At 41.6% G+C, this 21,587-nt stretch overlaps 3 protein-coding genes and 1 pseudogene across 6 annotated transcripts in view; 3 read left to right on the top strand and 1 right to left on the bottom strand.

Annotated features, from left to right (window-relative positions):
• eif3d (eukaryotic translation initiation factor 3, subunit D) overlaps positions 1 to 18,146 on the bottom strand; it is a 102,591-nt gene extending 84,445 nt beyond the window's left edge. For 2 of the 4 annotated variants that reach the window (XM_076752990.1, XM_076752988.1), the window contains exons 1-16: positions 18,029 to 18,146; positions 16,716 to 16,841; positions 16,582 to 16,627; positions 16,048 to 16,184; positions 15,857 to 15,942; positions 15,593 to 15,665; positions 15,303 to 15,424; positions 15,081 to 15,213; positions 14,830 to 14,977; positions 14,457 to 14,587; positions 14,282 to 14,367; positions 13,981 to 14,110; positions 13,430 to 13,572; positions 12,936 to 13,128; positions 12,750 to 12,843; positions 12,482 to 12,494 (exon numbers count right to left, since the gene is read on the bottom strand). In XM_076752990.1, the coding sequence (XP_076609105.1) occupies positions 12,482 to 12,494; positions 12,750 to 12,843; positions 12,936 to 13,128; positions 13,430 to 13,572; positions 13,981 to 14,110; positions 14,282 to 14,367; positions 14,457 to 14,587; positions 14,830 to 14,977; positions 15,081 to 15,213; positions 15,303 to 15,424; positions 15,593 to 15,665; positions 15,857 to 15,942; positions 16,048 to 16,184; positions 16,582 to 16,627; positions 16,716 to 16,838 (1,658 nt within the window). In that variant the 5' untranslated portion in view covers positions 16,839 to 16,841; positions 18,029 to 18,146. Of the gene's footprint in view, positions 1 to 4,472; positions 4,510 to 12,468; positions 12,495 to 12,738; positions 12,844 to 12,935; positions 13,129 to 13,429; positions 13,573 to 13,980; positions 14,111 to 14,281; positions 14,368 to 14,456; positions 14,588 to 14,829; positions 14,978 to 15,080; positions 15,214 to 15,302; positions 15,425 to 15,592; positions 15,666 to 15,856; positions 15,943 to 16,047; positions 16,185 to 16,581; positions 16,628 to 16,715; positions 16,842 to 18,028 lie in introns of those variants that run through there. The other 2 variants (XM_076752989.1, XM_076752991.1) reach the window with 2 other exon arrangements.
• LOC143334278 (amine sulfotransferase-like) lies at positions 2,371 to 4,211 on the top strand (annotated as a pseudogene).
• LOC143334279 (amine sulfotransferase-like) lies at positions 6,100 to 7,887 on the top strand. The gene is made up of 6 exons (XM_076752993.1): positions 6,100 to 6,241; positions 6,359 to 6,564; positions 7,040 to 7,166; positions 7,243 to 7,337; positions 7,533 to 7,709; positions 7,783 to 7,887. Exons 1-6 carry the CDS (start codon positions 6,100 to 6,102, stop codon positions 7,885 to 7,887), a joined length of 852 nt encoding a protein of 283 aa, XP_076609108.1.
• On the top strand, positions 10,273 to 12,196 carry LOC143334280 (amine sulfotransferase-like). The gene is made up of 6 exons (XM_076752994.1): positions 10,273 to 10,414; positions 10,532 to 10,737; positions 10,995 to 11,121; positions 11,275 to 11,369; positions 11,842 to 12,018; positions 12,092 to 12,196. Exons 1-6 carry the CDS (start codon positions 10,273 to 10,275, stop codon positions 12,194 to 12,196), a joined length of 852 nt encoding a protein of 283 aa, XP_076609109.1.
• Positions 18,147 to 21,587: the final 3,441 nt, after the last annotated feature.

Genomic DNA, 21,587 nt, shown 5'->3' with positions numbered 1-21,587 from the left:
CAGCCACACCGACCATGAGATGCTTCCATGTTCTTATTCATTGACAGTGTGTGTGTCTCACTTACAACATACACAGTAGCTGCTAATGTGTAAACTGCACCAGAAAAGGACCCTTTAAAACACTCTCTGACCCATGATTGGACTTCTGTGCGATGAAGTATGAACACACATGTACAAGAACAGCAATAAATTCAATTGGTCAATCTGTTGTCTTCATTGAATGGAATTAAACCAGATGATGGCTCGATATTAAAAATGAGGATGTCACCAAAGTGATTACATTTCATCCTGAATCTGTACCAAATTTCATGGCAATCCATCCAACAGTTGTTGACAAATGTCACTAAAAGTACAAATGTCAACCTCATGGTGGTGCTTGTGGAAAAGTCAATGGATCACCAAAGTAAGTAGAATTCATCCTCTGTGATCCATGAATGTTTCACCTGCTGGTGACACGAGAGAAAAGGTCAGAGGAACAGTCCTATGGACACCATGAATATTTGTACAAAATGTTATGAAAACCTATAGGTCCATCCAACAGTTATCGGGATATTTCACAACAAAAGTGAACATTTTGACCTGCAGGTGGGCGACAGAGAGGGACCATGAATGTCTGCACCAGATTCTAGAGCAGTTGATTTCATATTTGTCTTATACTGTCAACCTGCTGGTGAGACATCAGGATGCTTCATCTTCTGTGGACCATGAATGTGTAAAAAAAAAATTCATGCTGTTTTAGGTCACCACACACATTTTCTGGTTATGTCCAGTAATACAAGGATTTTGGGTTAATGTTAAAAAGAAAATTGATGCTATTTTGGAAATAGATGTCACTCTAGAACCAATGTTTTTGTTGGGAGCCACACCCAACGACCTATATAACGTAGAACAGCCGAATATACTGAGGATTCTTTTGTTAGTAGCAAAGAAAATGATTACAGTGAACTGGAGAGATGCCAAACCACCAACCATAGGTCAATGGATCCAAAAACTGAAAAATGTATACATGATGGAACGAATGACGGCAAGTCTGTAGTTGACTTGTGTGCAAAGAAATACTTGTATTTCAAGATACCTGAGTATTTGATGGATGGAATGTTGTGATGGAGTGATGTTGGGAAGAGACGTCTATCTGAATTCCTCTTTAGAAAATTTTGAAAAAAAATTAAAAAAAGAGAAAGAAGAAAGAAAATGAAAAAAGCCAAGAACAAAAATCTCTCCCACAGGAGGTAAAACCCCAAAAATAACAAAGAGTGTCCCTAAAACAAAACAGTTCAAAACTAAGGAGGTGGGCAGGCAGGAATCTAAGTTTCACAGAAACACAGTTTCAGAGTAAAGCAGCAGCTGCGTGGCAGCAAAACCTCACCGGGAATGAGACACAGAGGACAGGGTTCACATACAGGAGACAAAAATGATCTGACCACAAGGAGGAAGAAAGGCTGAGCTTCAGGACGGTGAGATGATTGCTGCATGCAGATCAGCTGTGCTGCCTGCTGCTCAGCACACCTGCCAGCCACACCTCCAACCTGCACGCTGAGTTCATATACTATTTATCTTGACCCTTCTGTGCCACTGTTTTTGCTTCATTATGACACTTGCTGGCTGTAATGACTTAATTTCCCTGGTGTGGGAACAACAAAATCTTATCTTATCTTATAAGGTAAGAGTGGAACCATGTAAGCATGGCCAATTTTTATCCAGGGAGGAGACCGTGTTATCAAAGAGTGAAAGTGCAGTCTGCTGTGGCTGTATTAAGTTTAGTCGGTGAGGGTGCATAGTTACAGTTTGACGAGTGATTGTTGGATTTTTGCCAAGAAAGACTTTAGACTTTAGTTTTTAGACTGTTTCTTCATTTATCACAAATTGGGAAATTATTTTGTTTTGTTGCAGTAGAATAACAGCAGTGCAACAGCAGACACATTAAAGGTGAGAGGAGAGGATATGGTGATTAAAAGCTTCTAGCATTGATGATCTGTCGGTCATATGACCAGATACTAGAGCTCTTAAGAGATGCTATAATGTTCCAGAATTTAGTGGAACTTTCACAGCTGCCAACCTTTGATAATATTTTGATTTAGCATGTCTAATCACACTGATGCCGATGTGTCTTTGTTGCCTGCAGGCTAACCAGTCCTTTGGGGTGCCACTGGATCTGTTCTGGATGGCATAGGAGAGTTGTGGGGTGAAGCAAAGACAAGCACTTTTTGTACACAGTTGGCAGTAATTCATGCGCAGGCCAACGCAGGAACAAGCCAACAGCCAATCACATGCAACTTGAAGTCCAGAGTCCAGCTACTCTAACCAGTTTTCTCCTCTCTCATCCCACATTCAAAACATTTCTCTCAGTTCTCTGTGTGATTCAGCATCAACATGGAGCAGATCACCGCCACGTTCAGCAGATATAAAAACTACAACTTTGGCACCGGATACACAACTGCAGAGTACATTGATTCACTCCAGAGCTTTGAAGTTCGAGATAGTGACATATTCCTTGTCACTTATCCAAAGTCAGGTCAGTGAGACAAACTCTTCCACATCTCATTATTTGCATTTACAGTTTTGTCCTGGCTGGAAACAGATTTACTGATCAGGTTTGATGTCTCAAATCTTCAATTTTGTCCCTCCACAGGCACAATATGGACTCAGCAGATCATCATCTCCATCTGTGAGTTAGGTGGAGGTCTGAATGAATATCCAAACAACTACGAGCAGATGCCATGGCTGGAGTGCACGCAGGGTCGAGAAGATTACGCTCTCAGACCTTCTCCTCGGCTCTTTGCCTCTCACCTCACACCTGCTCTCATGCCTCTGGGACTGAAGAACAAGAAGGCAAAGGTCAGTATTTTATGGAAGCTCAATCCTGCCAGGTAAATAAAAGATCAACTGATGTGTTCAGACAGTTATAAATGAGAGATTTGAAAATACATCGGTGGAAATAAGTATTCAATACATCAACATTTTTTCATTAAGCATTTTTCCAGTGCAGCTATTCACATGAAATAGTGAATTATTTGAATGCAGTTTGGCATGGAGGAGAGATTTGTCCATATTGGTTTCAATTCTGAGCTGATTGCTGTTTATTCTCATGACAGATTATCTATGTGATGCGGATTACCACTTCACTCGCACCTGCAGTGATCTGGAGACGCCCAAGAGCTTTGAGCACTCTCTTGAGGAGTATTTGAATGGCAACGGTGAGGAACTCCAAAATCAGGATGCTGATAACCTTTAAACGAAAACCATCTGACCATGAAAACTTCATTTTTACTGATACTACCTGCAGATACAATGATGACTACATTAATGACATGACATGAAATTCAGGGTTACATTATTCTGTTATACAGTTCCTGCATCTTCCTGGTTTGACCACATCAGAGACTGGCATTTAGCCAAAGACCAGTACAACATCCTCTACCTGACCTATGAGGACATGATTTTGGTGAGATGTGTCTTTTTGTCTGTCGGTTGTTTTCATGTAACTTGAGGAATTCAGCGCAGACATTACGAATCTGTGAATACTGTGAACTAGAAAGGGCCACGTTCCTGTGTAAGTTGTATATTTTCTGTGCAATAACACTATTTATGATCATTGTTTTTTTATACTGTACATATTGTGCATTTACATGGATTCATGAAATTCAACGTCCTTTCTATACAACACAGGACATTGGTAGTTTCCTCAGAACAATATGGGCAGTAGTATTTTTATGTGCCAATTTTTTTATTATTTGTGATACTTGCTGGTTGTTATAACTTAGTTTTCCCAGTATGGGGTCAATAAAGTCTTTAAATTCAATTAAAGTTATTCATCAGTGTTTAATCTTGTTCTGTTTGGTTTCTGTTTCTCTTTCAGGACCTGAAGACGGCTGTAACTAAGATCTGCACCTTCTTGGGGAAAAACCTGAGTGAAGCAGCCATTGAACAAGTTGTAGAAAAATCGACATTCAAGAACATGAAGAAAGACCCAAAAGCCAACTATGAACTTATACTAGAAGGGACGCTGACGACAGAGTTAATGCGCAAAGGTAATGTAACTGTAGCACCTGTACAGAAACATGTAAACAGACATCAGATAGAGTTCATGTTTTTTCATTACAGGTCAGATCGGTGACTGGAAGAACCACCTTACTGCAGCTCAGAGTGAAAGAGTTGATCAACTCCTTCAGGAGAAACTGGGTGATTTGTCTCTGAAGTTCATCTGGGAATAAGCAGAGCAGCCACACCGACCATGAGATGCTTCCATGTTCTTATTCATTGACAGTGTGTGTGTCTCACTTACAACATACTACAACATACACAGTAGCTGCTAATGTGTAAACTGCACCAGAAAAGGACCCTTTAAAACACTCTCTGACCCATGATTGGACTTCTGTACGATGAAATATGAGCACACATGAACAAGAACAGCAATAAACTCAGTTGACCAATCTGTCGTCTTTATTGAATGTCAGAAGGAATTAATCGTGTTTCTTGAAATGTGGTGAAGGCTGCTGTGGTCACTGGAGCTGACTCCACACTTAGATCCAATCAGATCTTCTCTTGGCAATCTTTTGCTGTTCTGATAATTTTTGGTATATTCATGAACAATCATTAATGTTGGGGCATGGTCGCAGCCAAAAACAATTACGCTTTCAGAGTGGAACATCTAAGTGCTTTCCAAAGTCAACTGGACTGTGGAAAGCACTTAGAAGTACCATGACCTGGATGAATGAGTATCTTCACAGACATATTTCAGATTGGAAATCATCAGATTTTCCACGTTAAAGAAATGGTTTAATGAATTCCATCTGTCGCTGAAAGAAGCAGCTACGCTCATTTGACTTTGAGGCCCTGTTTACAGCTGGCATTAACACGCCTCTTGGGTGATCAGATCAAAAGTGGACAGAGCTAAATACACGTGTATGTGACCACCAAGACGTATCGTCATCCGATCATTCAAACCACTTGCTGAGGCGATCTGGGATGTCATGTGACCACATATCAGTTGCAGTGTAAACACTAGTGTGTGTTGATGTGTCATCGACAAGGACGCCTTGTGATACAATCATGGAAACACATAATAACTGTGCGCAGGGTCCTTTGACCGTCCAGCTGAAGTGACGTAGGCAGTAATGAAATCTGAATGTGAGCGTTCAGCTGGAGATGCATGATAGACACAGGTGTGAACAGCTGTGTGTCTCGGCTGTCCACTTGTGATCATATCACACAAGACGCATGCTAATGCCAGGTGTAAACAGGGCCTCTGACACAGGAAAGAGCAGTGAACATTTGGGGCCTCTCTATATAAAATATAATAAAAATTGAAATAGAGTAAAACAACACTCAACAACAAAACACGTTCTAAATTTTGAATTACAAGCAAACAACTTTTCAACCTGCCAGAACGTTTCCATGTGGTGTTGATGTTGGTGCCGCTGTCACAAAGACAACCAGTTCACTTTCCATATTCCTCAGAGCAGCAACTACCAACAACACAGAATACGCTCCAGTTGTTTCCAGATTTCTGTGAACAACCAATCAATGACACTTTGGGAATAAAAGAAGGAAGCAGTATGTTCACTGAAGAGGTAAAGTGAAATTCCCTAAATTTTATATGGAGTAATAACAATTTTAGTAATGCGTCACACAGACAGGTAATTCCAGAAGAGGTTGTTATCAGGGTAGAGAGGGGAGTAGAAGAAAACATGAGGAAAACTGTGAGTTCATTCTTTCATGTAGTCTACAATGGAGAAATAAAAACAGCAAGAAATGGTTCCAGCTGGACTGGATCCCCAGTCAGCCTTCATTTTCCTGACTTTCTGTACATTCATGTTTCCCTTTGTTTAGCACCTTTCAAACCGTCCTCATCCCACATGCATGCTATTCTTTTGTCAGCTGTCAGTCTGATTCATCATTATGTGAATTTGACAATGTATAAAGCGGCCAAGAAACCAAAATACAATTGATACACCTGCCCATAAATATATATTACTCTCTGATACAGCCAAACATGAGCAATTCAAAGTCCAAAGTTCAGCTCCTCTGCCTGGTATTTTATTCCTCTCTCGTCCCATATGCAAACATTTCTCTCAGTTCTCTGTGTGATTCAGCAGCAACATGGAGCAGATCAGCGACAAGCTCAGCAGATATAAAAACTACAACTTTCCCGTCGGATATACAACTGCAGAGTACATTGATTCACTCCAGAGCTTTGAAGTTCGAGATAGTGACATATTCCTCGTCACTTATCCAAAGTCAGGTCAGTGAGACAAACTCTTCCACATCTCATTATTTGCATTTACAGTTTTGTCCTGGCTGGAAACAGATTTACTGATCAGGTATGATTTCTCATATCTTTCATTTTGTCCCTCCACAGGCACAATATGGACTCAGCAGATCATCATCTCCATCTGTGAGTTAGGTGGAGGTCTGAATGAATATCCAAACAACTCTGAACAGATGCCATGGCTGGAGTACACGGAAGGTCGAGGAGATGACACTCTCAGACCTTCTCCTCGGCTCTTTGCCTCTCACCTCACCCCTGCTCTCATGCCTCTGGGACTGAAGGACAAGAAGGCAAAGGTCAGTATTTTATGGAAGCTCAATCCTGCCAGGTAAATAAAGACTAAAAAATATATCAGGACAGTCATAAATGACAAGGTAATGTCCTAAAATTGCATTTTTTTTTTTTTGTTCAAGCAACCCCCCCCCCCCCAAATATTCAATCCATGGATGAATGTGTGGCACACTAAGCACTTTGTCCATTAAGGAAGAAAAACGATATGTGCAGTTCATTACATACACTACAATTATGAAACAGTTGTCACAATTATAACAGTTAAATATTCTAACAAATTATTATGCAGATTGAAAATTTGTGATTTAGTGCACCAATTTTTTTTCTTGATAGTAATGTTTTTCCATATTTTGTCTATGTCTAAGCTACAAATGAAGGAATCATAAAATAGTGAATTATTTGAATGGAGTTTGGCATGGAGGTCAGAAGTGTATGTATTGGTTTCAGCTCTGGCCTGATTGTTGTTTGTTCTTTGTTCAGATTGTCTATGTGATGCGGAACCCAAAGGACAACATCGTCTCCTTGTACCACTTCAGTCATGTTGCCACTACCCTGGACACGCCCAAGAGCTTTGAACACCATTATGACGAGTATTTGAGGGGCAACGGTGAGTTACCTCAGAGTCTGGATTATGATGACCAGTCGAGTGCTGAAATTACAGGACACATCATTCTGTTATGCAGTTCTTGCATCATCCTGGTTTGACCACATCAGAGCTTGGCATTCAGTGAAAGACCAGTTCAACATCCTCTACCTGAGCTATGAGGACATGGTTTTGGTAAGATGTATTTTTTTTGCCTGTGGTTGTTCAGTGTTTTCAAGTAGCTTGAACTTCAAAATGGTGTGAGGACGGGAAGGGAGACATTGCAAATGTATTTAATATTATGAATTAAATGTCCATATTTCCTTGGATATTAATTTCCAATTAAAATTCCAAGTTATTCGTTTTGGTGGACTTCTGTTTCTCTTTCAGGACCTGAAGACGGCTGTAACTAAGATCTGCACCTTCTTGGGGAAAAACCTGAGTGAAGCAGCCATTGAACAAGTCGTAGAAAAATCGACATTCAAGAACATGAAGAAAGACCCGAAAGCCAACTTTAAGTTTCTGCCAGAAGAGATGCTGAAGGGAGACTTCATGCGCAAAGGTAATGTAACTGTAGCACCTGTACAGAAACATGTAAACACACATCAGATAGAGTTCATGTTTTTTCATTACAGGTCAGATCGGTGACTGGAAGAACCACCTGACTGCAGCTCAGAGTCAAAGAGTTGATCAACTCCTTCAGGAGAAACTGGGTGATTTGTCTCTGAAGTTCATCTGGGAATAAGCAGAGCAGCCACACCGACCATGAGATGCTTCCATGTTCTTATTCATTGACAGTGTGTGTGTCTCACTTACAACATACACAGTAGCTGCTAATGTGTAAACTGCACCAGAAAAGGACCCTTTAAAACACTCTCTGACCCATGATTGGACTTCTGTGCGATGAAGTATGAACACACATGTACAAGAACAGCAATAAATTCAATTGGTCAATCTGTTGTCTTCATTGAATGGAATTAAACCAGATGATGGCTCGATATTAAAAATGAGGATGTCACCAAAGTGATTACATTTCATCCTGAATCTGTACCAAATTTCATGGCAATCCATCCAACAGTTGTTGACAAATGTCACTAAAAGTACAAATGTCAACCTCATGGTGGTGCTTGTGGAAAAGTCAATGGATCACCAAAGTAAGTAGAATTCATCCTCTGTGATCCATGAATGTTTCACCTGCTGGTGACACGAGAGAAAAGGTCAGAGGAACAGTCCTATGGACACCATGAATATTTGTACAAAATGTTATGAAAACCTATAGGTCCATCCAACAGTTATCGGGATATTTCACAACAAAAGTGAACATTTTGACCTGCAGGTGGGCGACAGAGAGGGACCATGAATGTCTGCACCAGATTCTAGAGCAGTTGATTTCATATTTGTCTTATACTGTCAACCTGCTGGTGAGACATCAGGATGCTTCATCTTCTGTGGACCATGAATGTGTAAAAAAAAAATTCATGCTGTTTTAGGTCACCACACACATTTTCTGGTTATGTCCAGTAATACAAGGATTTTGGGTTAATGTTAAAAAGAAAATTGATGCTATTTTGGAAATAGATGTCACTCTAGAACCAATGTTTTTGTTGGGAGCCACACCCAACGACCTATATAACGTAGAACAGCCGAATATACTGAGGATTCTTTTGTTAGTAGCAAAGAAAATGATTACAGTGAACTGGAGAGATGCCAAACCACCAACCATAGGTCAATGGATCCAAAAACTGAAAAATGTATACATGATGGAACGAATGACGGCAAGTCTGTAGTTGACTTGTAGTTGGCATGTGCAAAGAAATACTTGTATTTCAAGATACCTGAGTATTTGATGGATGGAATGTTGTGATGGAGTGATGTTGGGAAGAGACGTCTATCTGAATTCCTCTTTAGAAAATTTTGAAAAAAAATTAAAAAAAGAGAAAGAAGAAAGAAAATGAAAAAAGCCAAGAACAAAAATCTCTCCCACAGGAGGTAAAACCCCAAAAATAACAAAGAGTGTCCCTAAAACAAAACAGTTCAAAACTAAGGAGGTGGGCAGGCAGGAATCTAAGTTTCACAGAAACACAGTTTCAGAGTAAAGCAGCAGCTGCGTGGCAGCAAAACCTCACCGGGAATGAGACACAGAGGACAGGGTTCACATACAGGAGACAAAAATGATCTGACCACAAGGAGGAAGAAAGGCTGAGCTTCAGGACGGTGAGATGATTGCTGCATGCAGATCAGCTGTGCTGCCTGCTGCTCAGCACACCTGCCAGCCACACCTCCAACCTGCACGCTGAGTTCATATACTATTTGTCTTGACCCTTCTGTGCCACTGTTTTTGCTTCATTATGACACTTGCTGGCTGTAATGACTTAATTTCCCTGGTGTGGGAACAACAAAATCTTATCTTATCTTATAAGGTAAGAGTGGAACCATGTAAGCATGGCCAATTTTTATCCAGGGAGGAGACCGTGTTATCAAAGAGTGAAAGTGCAGTCTGCTGTGGCTGTATTAAGTTTAGTCGGTGAGGGTGCATAGTTACAGTTTGACGAGTGATTGTTGGATTTTTGCCAAGAAAGACTTTAGACTTTAGTTTTTAGACTGTTTCTTCATTTATCACAAATTGGGAAATTATTTTGTTTTGTTGCAGTAGAATAACAGCAGTGCAACAGCAGACACATTAAAGGTGAGAGGAGAGGATATGGTGATTAAAAGCTTCTAGCATTGATGATCTGTCGGTCATATGACCAGATACTAGAGCTCTTAAGAGATGCTATAATGTTCCAGAATTTAGTGGAACTTTCACAGCTGCCAACCTTTGATAATATTTTGATTTAGCATGTCTAATCACACTGATGCCGATGTGTCTTTGTTGCCTGCAGGCTAACCAGTCCTTTGGGGTGCCACTGGATCTGTTCTGGATGGCATAGGAGAGTTGTGGGGTGAAGCAAAGACAAGCACTTTTTGTACACAGTTGGCAGTAATTCATGCGCAGGCCAACGCAGGAACAAGCCAACAGCCAATCACATGCAACTTGAAGTCCAGAGTCCAGCTACTCTAACCAGTTTTCTCCTCTCTCATCCCACATTCAAAACATTTCTCTCAGTTCTCTGTGTGATTCAGCATCAACATGGAGCAGATCACCGCCACGTTCAGCAGATATAAAAACTACAACTTTGGCACCGGATACACAACTGCAGAGTACATTGATTCACTCCAGAGCTTTGAAGTTCGAGATAGTGACATATTCCTCGTCACTTATCCAAAGTCAGGTCAGTGAGACAAACTCTTCCACATCTCATTATTTGCATTTACAGTTTTGTCCTGGCTGGAAACAGATTTACTGATCAGGTTTGATGTCTCAAATCTTCAATTTTGTCCCTCCACAGGCACAATATGGACTCAGCAGATTATCATCTCCATCTGTGAGTTAGGTGGAGGTCTGAATGAATATCCAAACAACTACGAGCAGATGCCATGGCTGGAGTACACGCAGGGTCGAGAAGATTACGCTCTCAGACCTTCTCCTCGACTCTTTGTGTCTAACCTCACACCTGCTCTCATGCCTCTGGGACTGAAGGACAAGAAGGCAAAGGTCAGTATTTTATGGAAGCTCAATGCTGCCAGGTAAATAAAAGATTAAATGATGTGTTTAGACAGTTATAAATGAGAGATCTGAAAATACATAGGGGGAAATAAGTATTCAACACATCAACATTTTTTCATTAAACATTTTTCCAGTGCAGCTATTCACATGAAATAGTGAATTATTTGAATGCAGTTTGGCATGGAGGAGAGATTTGTCCATATTGGTTTCAGTTCTGAGCTGATTGCTGTTTATTCTCATGACAGATTATCTATGTGATGCGGAACCCAAAGGACAACATTGTCTCCAATTACCACTTCAATCGTACCTGCAGTGCGGTGGAGACGCCCAAGAGCTTTGAGCACTATCTTGAGGAGTATTTGAATGGCAACGGTGAGGAACTCCAAAATCAGGATGCTGATAACCTTTAAATGAAAACCATCTGACCATGAAAACTTCATTTTTACTGATACTACCTGCAGATACAATGATGACTACATGAATGACATGACATGAAATTCAGGGTTACATTATTCTGTTATACAGTTCCTGCATCTTCCTGGTTTGACCACATCAGAGACTGGCATTTAGCCAAAGACCAGTACAACATCCTCTACCTGACCTATGAGGACATGATTTTGGTGAGATGTGTCTTTTTGTCTGTCGGTTGTTTTCATGTAACTTGAGGAATTCAGCGCAGACATTACGAATCTGTGAATACTGTGAACTAGAAAGGGCCACGTTCTTATACAAGGTGTAATTTTTCTGTGCAATAACACTATTTATGATCCATATTGGCAACAGTATTGTTTTTATACTGTACATATTGAGCATTTACATGGACTCATGAAATTCAACATCCTTTCTATACAACACAGGACATTGGTAGTTTCCTCAGAACAGTATGGGCAGTATTTTCATGGCATTTAGTAGTTTTATAATCTGTATACAATGTACTTGACTCTTCTTTTGCCAACGTTTTTACTTTTTGTAATACTTCCTGGCTGTCACAACTTAGTTTTCCCAGTATGGGGTCAATAAAGTCTTTAAATTCAATTAAAGTTATTCGTCAGTATTTAAACTTGTTCTGTTTGGTTTCTGTTTCTCTTTCAGGACCTGAAGACGGCTGTAACTAAGATCTGCACCTTCTTGGGGAAGAACCTGAGTGAAGCAGCCATTGAACAAGTTGTAGAAAAATCTACATTCAAGAACATGAAGAAAGACCCAAAAGCCAACTATGAGCTTATACTAGGAGGGACGTTCACGGGAGACTACATGCGCAAAGGTAATGTAACTGTAGCACCTGTACAGAAACATGTAAACACACATCAGATAGAGTTCATGTTTTTTCATTACAGGTCAGATCGGTGACTGGAAGAACCACCTTACTGCAGCTCAGAGTCAAAGAGTTGATCAACTCCTTCAGGAGAAACTGGGTGATTTGTCTCTGAAGTTCATCTGGGAATAAGCAGAGCAGCCACACCGACCATGAGATGCTTCCATGTTCTTATTCATTGACAGTGTGTGTGTCTCACTTACAACATACACAGTAGCTGCTAATGTGTAAACTGCACCAGAAAAGGACCCTTTAAAACACTTTCTGACCCATGATTGGACTTCTGTTCAAGGAAAAATGAGCACACATGAATAAAAACAGCAATCAACTCAGTTGGCCAATCTGTTGTCTTTATTGAATGTCTAAACGAATTAAACTGTTTCTTTATATGTGGTCACTGGAGCCGACTCCACACTTCAATTCTCTTCATCTAGAAGAAGAAGAGGAGAAAAGCAGTTTTATCAGTAAATAAAACAGGATAAATATGGAAGCAGATTCTCTTAGTGATGATAAACAGTGCTGAGAGAATCCAGAGAATCACTTTTTACAGACGTGAATTCGCTGTTTGCGTCTTTAAAAACAACAACATGACGTTCAGCGTCCAAACATTTTTCATTTAACTCACAAACCATCAAAGCTCAAACTGTACATGTATATTAAAGTACTTTGAACAGCTGAATCTCACCTTCTTCCTCCTCATCCTCCTCATCTTCCTCTTCCTCCTCCTCCTCGTCAGAGCTGAAGGTCCCATCAGGCAGGCTGTACACCCGAATCACTTGCTGTTGACAGAGAACATCGAACCATCAGCTCAACCATTCACAGCCATCTCTGCCTTTCAAACAGGAAGTGTTCAGGTACGCTGGCGGCTCACCTTGTTCGGGTCCTTGAGGATCAGGTACTTGCCCTCGTCCAGCTTGCGGCAGATATCGATGACGCAGCGGAGGATTCCCCAGGCGTTCTCCATGCTCAGGTTGATCTGGCTGGCGAACTCGTTGGGTTTGAACTGCTGGGTGCCCAGGATGACGTGCCGAGCCGAATCCTTCACGTGGTACCGAGACACGTACCTGAAGGGCACACGGCGGTCAGTTTCAACAAAACTGAACATTATGACCTTGATGAAGGTAAGACGTACATCAGGACTATCGTGTCAGACTGCATTAGCTTCAGCTCTGAACTGGCAACTGAGTGAGTATCTCCAAAAATCAACATTGACATAAATGATCAACGTCATTGTGCTGAACGTGTCTCAGTCTCAGCCTCTTGTATATTGCTGGTGACACTTCAGTAGAAGTTAGAACTTAGCTTGCTCAAGCTAAATGCTAAGACTATGATCTAAGTCTGACAGTTCACGCGTGTGTTCCTCACCCCAGTTTGAGGTACTCCGATCCAGCCAGCATGGCGCAGCAGGTCCAGCGGGCCAGTTTGTAGCTGTTGTTCTTCAGCTCAGTGGCCAGGACGGCTCCTCTCTGAGAGTCCAGCTTCTGACGCCAGTCCACCCCGTTACAATACTGATGATGAAACAGAGCGACAAACGCTTTTTAACACAGCGGCAACACTTCAGCCGACAAAAGGCTTAACGATCAGGGCACGGTGTGTTTGAATGCTCAAAACTAGAGGTCGCACGTGAAAGCACAGTCGGGTTGGTAGATTCACAGTTCCTGGCCTCGTGCCTGCTCTGGTGTTTGTGTGTTTAAGGTCATAAATTCAGGTTTATGCTGAGTCATTATTGGCTGACGTCATGAGAGACAAGAAAAGGGGCCAAAGACAACTATGAAGCGATGAGAAAACATCTGAACAAATTAAACGTTCAGATCATGTTTCCAGGCCTGGTGACAGCTCAGGACTTTGCTCGCTGTTAAAACCTCCAAAGACGAACATCAGCCACTAAACCAGTTTCCCCTCATTGTTCCTCTCACCCTGGAGTCCCACTCGTTCAGGGTCTTGACGTTAATGAAGGACACTTCTCCGTTGGCACCGGTCATCACTCCATCGTGCTCACAGCGCACGATCAGATCGATGTCGTCCCCGAGCTTCCAGTGACGGTACCTAAACATCAAAAACAAGAAATCAGCCTGAGAGGAAGCACTTTTTCAATCCAGTGACACCAAAAGGAGGCTGCTGTGTGTTCACCAGAGTTCTCTTTAAAAAGCTGATGCTCTTCACACTGTGCAGGCTTACAGGTGAGTGACTGTGAGGTGAAAGGCTTCAGTGTCTCACCTGTAGGCCACAGACGCCACTTCACTCTTATCCATGTCCTCCTCCACAAATGGGTTGCTGTTAGGGAACTTATGCCGCTCTCCACCCTGAAGACAAGAAAACCAGAAACACACATTTAGGAGTGTTTTCAGGATCTGTTAGCGTCCAAAGGGTAAGGGAGTGTGTGGGTTCTTACCATGCGCAAACACTGCTGGCTGAAGTTGTGGTTGATGTACGTGGCCTCCATCGCCAGGTTACGAGGAGAGTTGAAGGAGTTGCCTTCATCCTGCGGCGGCTCGTTGGCGGTCTCGCTCACGGTTAGCAGGTCTGAGAAGAGCCGATGCAGATGTTAAAGAGTTCAGTGTTAAAGTGACACAACAGGGAGGCGAAATGTAAAACTCCAACGTGAATAAATGTACCGACATTTAGAGTCTGTTAAATTCAGACCCACTGATGTTTGTATGTCTGGTTTTTCTTCTACAACATTTTGGGAATCGGGGTCACACTCTGACTACAGACCGGCCTGAGACCTCTGTGTGGAACCAGGTCCTGGTGTCAGCAGGACTCACCAAAGTCGGAGTTGTCTCTCTTGTCAAAGAACAGCTTGTTGCCGACTCTCTGCACAATGATGTCCCACGAGTTGACGGAGCGCGTGCAGCACATCAAGGTGGCCAAGATGGCGTCAGTGGCAAACACATTCCCCTGAGTCTTCGCCAGCTGAGAGCAAACACAAAAAACTGTTGTTGTACAGAGAGAATCAAACAAACTTGTGTCTCTGTTGTGTTCACTGGAGCAGCTCGGTATGCAAAGACGTGGACACCTTGCGGATGACGGGATCGTCAGTGGTGGTGACAGTGTGGAAGATCCTCTTGATGCTTTTGAGTTGCTTTTCATTGCGGGTGGTGATCCGGTCGAAGGCCTTGTCATAGTACTCCAAAGCACCGCAGCACTCACTGCAGGACACAGGACACAGAAGCTCATCTCTTTCTGTTTTCACCCCACAACAGGTTTAATGAGCGACGACAAAGAGAGTTTCACTCACATGTCGACAGGGTCAGCCACCTCCATGTATCTCATCTTCATCAGTCTGGGGAAGTCCATCTCCTCCTTCACCTCCCAGTCGCTCCTCACCTCCACAGAGGAATCTCTGGGCTTCAGCTGGGCCTGAAAGAACATGGACGTAGAGGCAGAGGGAGAGGATACATGGGGGAGTAAATACAAGCCCTCAACCTGAGCGTGCTGATTCATTTTCTGGCAAAAGACTAATCAATTGGTCAATGATTGGTCACTGCAGCTCTAGTCCAGCCATTCAATCAATTATCCGATCAATACCTGAGATTTCTGGTCCCACTTCTGACGGACACCAAACTGCTTTTGGAACTTCTTCTGCAGGCGCATACGATCCCTGAAAGGACACAAACTTGAGGTCAAACTGAAGTCTTTCCAACAAACGAGCAGCTGTCAACATAAGACGTGCAGACGCGATCGTGTGCTGGGATCTTTGTTCTCTCGAGTGAAGCCCAAAAGAAGGAACGCTGACAGAAAATCTGATAAAACCGGACTTTTCTTTACTGCAGAGCGGCGACAGAACCTCACCTCTCCTTCTGCTTGGCGCTCTTCGGGAGCGTCTGCATGTTGAACTGAGTCATGTTCCTGCGGTCCTTGTCCCTGCGCAGGTTCCTCTGATGGGTTCAAATATAAGACGCAACATGAAACGGTTCAAATCAACTGACACATTAAGGGCAGAAGGTGACGTTCAGTGTGTCTGTGGCCGCTGTCTGTTGTACCTGAGCAAACCTCATGCGGTTCCTCTGATAGGCCGTCTTCTGCGTCTTGGCAGTGTCCACCAGCTGGAAGCTCGTCTCATCCTCCTCATGAAAGTAGGCGTACTGACTGCCGCCTCCGAACTGAGAGGAATACTTATCTGAAGACAAAATAAATACATAAGAAATCAACTTGGCAGGTGTTGATCATTTTTACTTTTATTTACCAACAAATGATGTTTCTAAGATTTCAACTCTTCCATAAACTGAGATTTGTTCATCGACTCAATAAACGAGTTTTGCATTGCTTGTCATCTTAAGATGTTTAAACACAGAAAATGCCAGTGTTTCCCACATGCTGAGAATTTATTTGTGGTGACTGATGGACCTGACAATCAGCTGCTTTATCATTCATTCCTAATCTTCCATTCAGAGTTAATGTGTCCAGATGTTTTAGTCAATCTGTATGACCACACAAACATTTGAAGTGGAGAAAAAAAAAAAGTACATAAACTTGTCAGGTGGAGGCACATCAGGATGGACAGCTGTCGTACTCACTTGTGTATCTCTTGTCTTGGTAAGTCGCTCCAGTCCAGTCAGCAACCTGACGGAGGGAACACACAACATAAGGAAAACTGTGGCACGTAAACAGAAGACAGCTCGACTCTTTCAACAGATACGTTGATGCAAACCTTTCCCAGACGGTCGCCTTTGCTGAAAGGCTGGTAGGGCATGTCTTTAAACTTCTCTGGGACCGCACATGGACCCCATCCGGATGGGTTGTCCTGGATCACAGGGGCGTGGAACTTGGCCATGGTCTGCAGACAGAGTGAAAAAGACGTCTGTCACCAAACAGTCGCCTAAAAGTATGTCCAGACAACCTGTGTATCTGCTTGTTTGCATCATTTCCACACATGCACCGGGTCTCAGCCAATAAGCAGCACTGATTTCTCCAGCAATGCACTAAAACAAATAGGCACTGATCAGCTTGCGCAGTGGGCTAGTCATCATTGACCCCGGAACATCCAGAAGGAAGCTGGTACGCCACACAAAGGTTAAACTTTCAAACTCAGACTTAAAGCTGTGACTGCCATCAGCAATTAAGCTCTTAGTAACATTTACTGAATAATTTAGTCTCTAATAAACCTGCAAATAATAAAGAATATTCATTGGACAATTCTGGAGCATGCAGTGACCCTAAGACTCACACAGTAAATTCTACAGGTTCAGGTTCATTTTACATTAATGCAGAAGAGAGAAAAGCAGAAAACGCTCACACCTGAGAGCCTTGTCCTACTTTTTGTACTTCTTGTACATTTTAAACAGCGTCTTGATCGAGCAGCTGACATCTGGCACCAGATTGGCTAACGTTAGCATAGCGCTGCCTTCACTTGTACAATCACATGGATTCCCTGATTGTCGACCCCAACGCGGGACTATCCCCGGTCGGCACTCTCCCGCTAGCCAGACTATCGAGCCCACCGACATATAACGGAGCTAGTTATCTTTTTTTATGTTAAATGACACGAATACGTGAAATATAATCAGGAGGCAGTGTATATATATGATAATACGTGAAATATAATCCGGCGGGATAGATCGTCTAAACCACCTGGGGCTACGCGTCCGTGAGCGAACTCAGTTGGGAGTCTCCGTCTATCTACCAATCACATGCTAACGGAATGAGCTAATTTCAAAATACCCTCGACTGGAACACGTGATGGACAAACCCGAAACAGACACTTAAGATATATAAAAGAAAAATAACGGAGATTTCCTCCGGGAAACTTTTTTTTTTTTGCAGATCTGACTCAGCTAGCTAACAGCGGCTAACTTACTGCTAACGCTAACGTTAGTCATCTTGCCAGGTGGCCGCGCTAGCAAGGCTAAGCTAACTGGGTGGCAGGCAACACACACTGAGACAGAAGATTCTCCGATTTAGCTTCAGACACGATTGAAAGCGGCTACTTTTCATACGTCTGTACATATTTTACTGCAATCTCACCGTGAACGATGTGCCACCCTATCAGGCCTTTTAATCCAATCGGTCCTGAAATGGTGTAAATCTCCGACGAAGCGCCGGTGTGAAAGGAAGTAGCGAGCTGCCGTAAAGTGTAAAGTAGTTCCTGCCGTGTAACAAGAGCAGCTGTCGTAATGCCGAAGACGCGAGGTACGAACAGTTGTAGTAGCGATGTGAGGCTTTAGAGAGCTACGTTAGTTAGAAAATAGAACAAATACGAACATATTCTGTATAGTCGTGGATAAAGTTATAACAGTCCATGTTTGAAAGTTTTATGTGAAAGGATACACCTGAAGTGTTCGTATGCGGTTACGTCTTTCGAAAGACGCTCTCATAGCAGTTTGTGGTCTGTCTTAACGTTTGCTAATGCTGTTGTTATCATGAACATTCTCGAACACGAACAGACAGAGGTAAAAGGCTAGAAAAGGTTGATCGAACAACATAATTTTTTTCCCTTTCTGCTGTTAAGTACTTTACTTTTTTCTTTCTAATTTAAGATAGTTGGGCACTTATTCAATTATTCAGTGACCACCTGCTTGTAAGTTCACAGTTTACACGTGTAACCACTACAGAGAGAGATCACTTGAACTTGATAATCTATTGTTGTTTATGAATTGTTCTCGATTTATTCTGAAAGGGTCAGACGGAAGCGATGTAATGCAATTATGTCTGCCTTGACGTTGTACCTTGATGTAATGCCACACTGTGACCACTAGAGGGCAGTACACATTCATGATTTTACACCAGAATCAGACAGAAAACGGTTATTAAAACAACACTAAAGGGATAAAGATTAATATATTGATATTATTTTTGCTAATAAAAGTAATAGTGATTTTTAGTGTTGATATTCACAGCAATTACACTGACATGAATGCTATTAGTCAGTCATTAGAACGTAGTGTTGCATTTCCTCCATATGACCAATGGAGGGTGATTAACGCCCATGATTTTTAAAGCACAGTCAACTCCGCCACGTCAAGGCAGCAAGAATACTATACAATCACATCCGCAAAAACCTTCAAATTAAAACATGACTACTACGCCTACTAATAGTAACACTAAAAGGAACAATAATCAGTATCGATGTACAATGGCAGGATTGTAGTTTACATGTGTAACCACTAGAGAGAGAGGGGGGGGGGGGGGGAGATAAGAATGTAAAGAAATAATTCAGAATAATTACAGTTTGGGATTTTTGGTCTCATTTTATTTTGAAAGATAAAACGGAAGCGAAGTAATCCCATTATGTCCACCTTGACGTTGCACCTTGATGTAATTCCTCACTGTGACCACTTGAGGGCAGTACACATTCATTCATTCACATTCTACACCGGAATCAGGCAGAAAACGGTTATTAAAACAGCACTAAAGCGGCAGAGTTTAATATACTGATGTTACTATCAGTAATCAGTCTGATAATAAGCAGCACCGAACAATTATACTGATATCAACGCTGTCAACCGCTAGTTTAGCTGTAATGTTGCAGTTCGCCACTATGACCACTGGAGGGCGGTTAACACTCATGATTCTTAATGTAGAGTCAACTCCAAAAATGTCAAGGCAGCAAGAATATTCTTAAATCACTTCCGCAAAAACCTTCAAATTAAAACAATAAACGACATCAACAATTACTACTACTACTACTACTACTACTACTACTACTACTACTACAGCTACTAGTACTACTACTACTACTACTACTACTACTACTACTTATAATAATAATAATAATAACAACAACAACAATAATAATAATAATAATAATAATAACAACAACATTAATAATTTTTAGTTCCTCTTTTTGAGAAAAACATATAATAAATGTGCAAATGTGTGAGATCAGTCTTTAAAACAACGACAGGAACACATGACCTGAGTACATTTTATATTTTTATATGCAGGAAAAACAGCACACCAAGCCAATATACACTTTAGTATTTTAAACCATTTGTTACAAACTGTATATTTAGATGTTTTTATATTATCAGGTGTTACATGGAAAATTTATGGCAAGACGACAGAACTACAAAATACCACTGCACGTTCTTAAAACCAAACCTGGAATAAAAGGATTTCCTATTAAATCTTTTACTTTACATGATGAGCTTGTTTATTGATGGATGAATGTTTGTTTTGCACATGAAATATGAAGTGATCGAAAACGTAATTCAAGCTTGATTTATTATCAGTCAGAGCATTTAATTTTCCATTTGAATGCCATAATAATCATTACTGTGCATTTCCAGGCGAACTCATCTGATCTCACTGGGACAAACACGCTGATCTGCTCTGCTGTCACGAATCATGAGTCGAGTGAGTTTTATAAATGACTCTCTGGATCCAATTAAGATGTTGTTCATGCACCGCAAAGGTCAGTAAATCTGATTAATACACATAAAAGATGGAAGTCTGGATGACCACAAACACACAGCAGATATTTCACACAGGATTCACTGACAGCAACAAACCACTGATCTGTACTGCATACATTGGTGAAATGTAACAAAGTACATGTACTCGAGTACAGTATTTCAGTACAAATATGAAGTACTTCACTTCAGTAGCCTTTTTCCATTTTATGCTACTTTAAACTTCCACTAAATTTACTTTTTACTCCTCTACATTGTGATAGTTACTTTTTAATTTACAATTTATCATACCCCTCCTGTCCAATGGAAACCTCGTATCTCCATTTGTGATAAACTGAAGGATGAAATATTCCTTTACAGAAAACTGCAAACACTTGATGATCTCATAGGACATGACGCATTGCTGTGGATTAAACAGAATATACGGTAGTTTAAATGAGCTCAAACGTCTACAGCAGTAAAATGCAGTAAACGCAGCATTGCAGCAGTAATATTACAAACAGCGAATACTGCGCAGTGTGTACTTTTTCAAACTTTGAGTACATTTTGCTGAAAACACTTCCATTTGTTTACTTAAGAAAGGTTTTAAAAACGGGAGTTTTACATCCATTTTCACACTGTGGTATCAGTCCTTTCACCACAGTGAAGGATCTGAATGCAGCACATAGCAGCCGCATCAGCAGAGACTGACGTCTGCCATTTCACACGTTGCATCATCACCAGGCAGCCGAGCTGTGAGTCATCTGAAACTGTCCTTCAGGGATGTTTGGAGCTGCGCTGACAGCAGACGCTGATCACAGTGTGTCCTTTTCATTATGAATCCTGATGGCAGTGCAGCTGATGATGTCTACAGACTCACTTCCTCATATCAGCGTGAACATGTGGACAGACTGAAATGTCTCAAACAGCTGGTGGATGGGTTGCCACGAGGCATTCAAGGTCCTGCAAAATGACTTTTAATAACTTTGTTCATCTGTTAATGTTTCCTGTAGCGCCACCATCAGGTCAGACTTTTGGTTTCTGGACAAATTTGTGCATTTTAACGTCCAAATGCTAACATGCTAAGCTAAGATGGTAAACATGACAAACAATATACCTGCTAAACATCGGTGTGTTAGGACTGTCGATGCAGCATGTTAGCGTGCTGATGTGAGTTAGCATTTAGCTCAAAG

This window comes from Chaetodon auriga, chromosome 16 (assembly GCF_051107435.1).
Source record: "Chaetodon auriga isolate fChaAug3 chromosome 16, fChaAug3.hap1, whole genome shotgun sequence".
Taxonomy (NCBI): domain Eukaryota; kingdom Metazoa; phylum Chordata; class Actinopteri; order Chaetodontiformes; family Chaetodontidae; genus Chaetodon; species Chaetodon auriga.
Note: the sequence above shows the minus strand (reverse complement) of the source record. Positions and strands in the feature narration are given on the sequence as shown.

What these genes read in the sequence shown, in the direction of transcription:
- LOC143334279 (XM_076752993.1), top strand. Translation starts at nt 6,100, where the DNA reads ATGGAGCAGATCAGCGACAAGCTCAGCAGATATAAAAACTACAACTTT. An exon ending in CGAGTATTTGAGGGGCAACG is followed by an intron (nt 7,167 to 7,242) that starts GTGAGTTACCTC and finishes TCTGTTATGCAG; the next exon opens with TTCTTGCATCATCCTGGTTT. An exon ending in ACTTCATGCGCAAAGGTAAT is followed by an intron (nt 7,710 to 7,782) that starts GTAACTGTAGCA and finishes ATTACAGGTCAG; the next exon opens with ATCGGTGACTGGAAGAACCA.
- LOC143334280 (XM_076752994.1), top strand. Translation starts at nt 10,273, where the DNA reads ATGGAGCAGATCACCGCCACGTTCAGCAGATATAAAAACTACAACTTT. An exon ending in CCTATGAGGACATGATTTTG is followed by an intron (nt 11,370 to 11,841) that starts GTGAGATGTGTC and finishes TTTCTCTTTCAG; the next exon opens with GACCTGAAGACGGCTGTAAC. An exon ending in ACTACATGCGCAAAGGTAAT is followed by an intron (nt 12,019 to 12,091) that starts GTAACTGTAGCA and finishes ATTACAGGTCAG; the next exon opens with ATCGGTGACTGGAAGAACCA.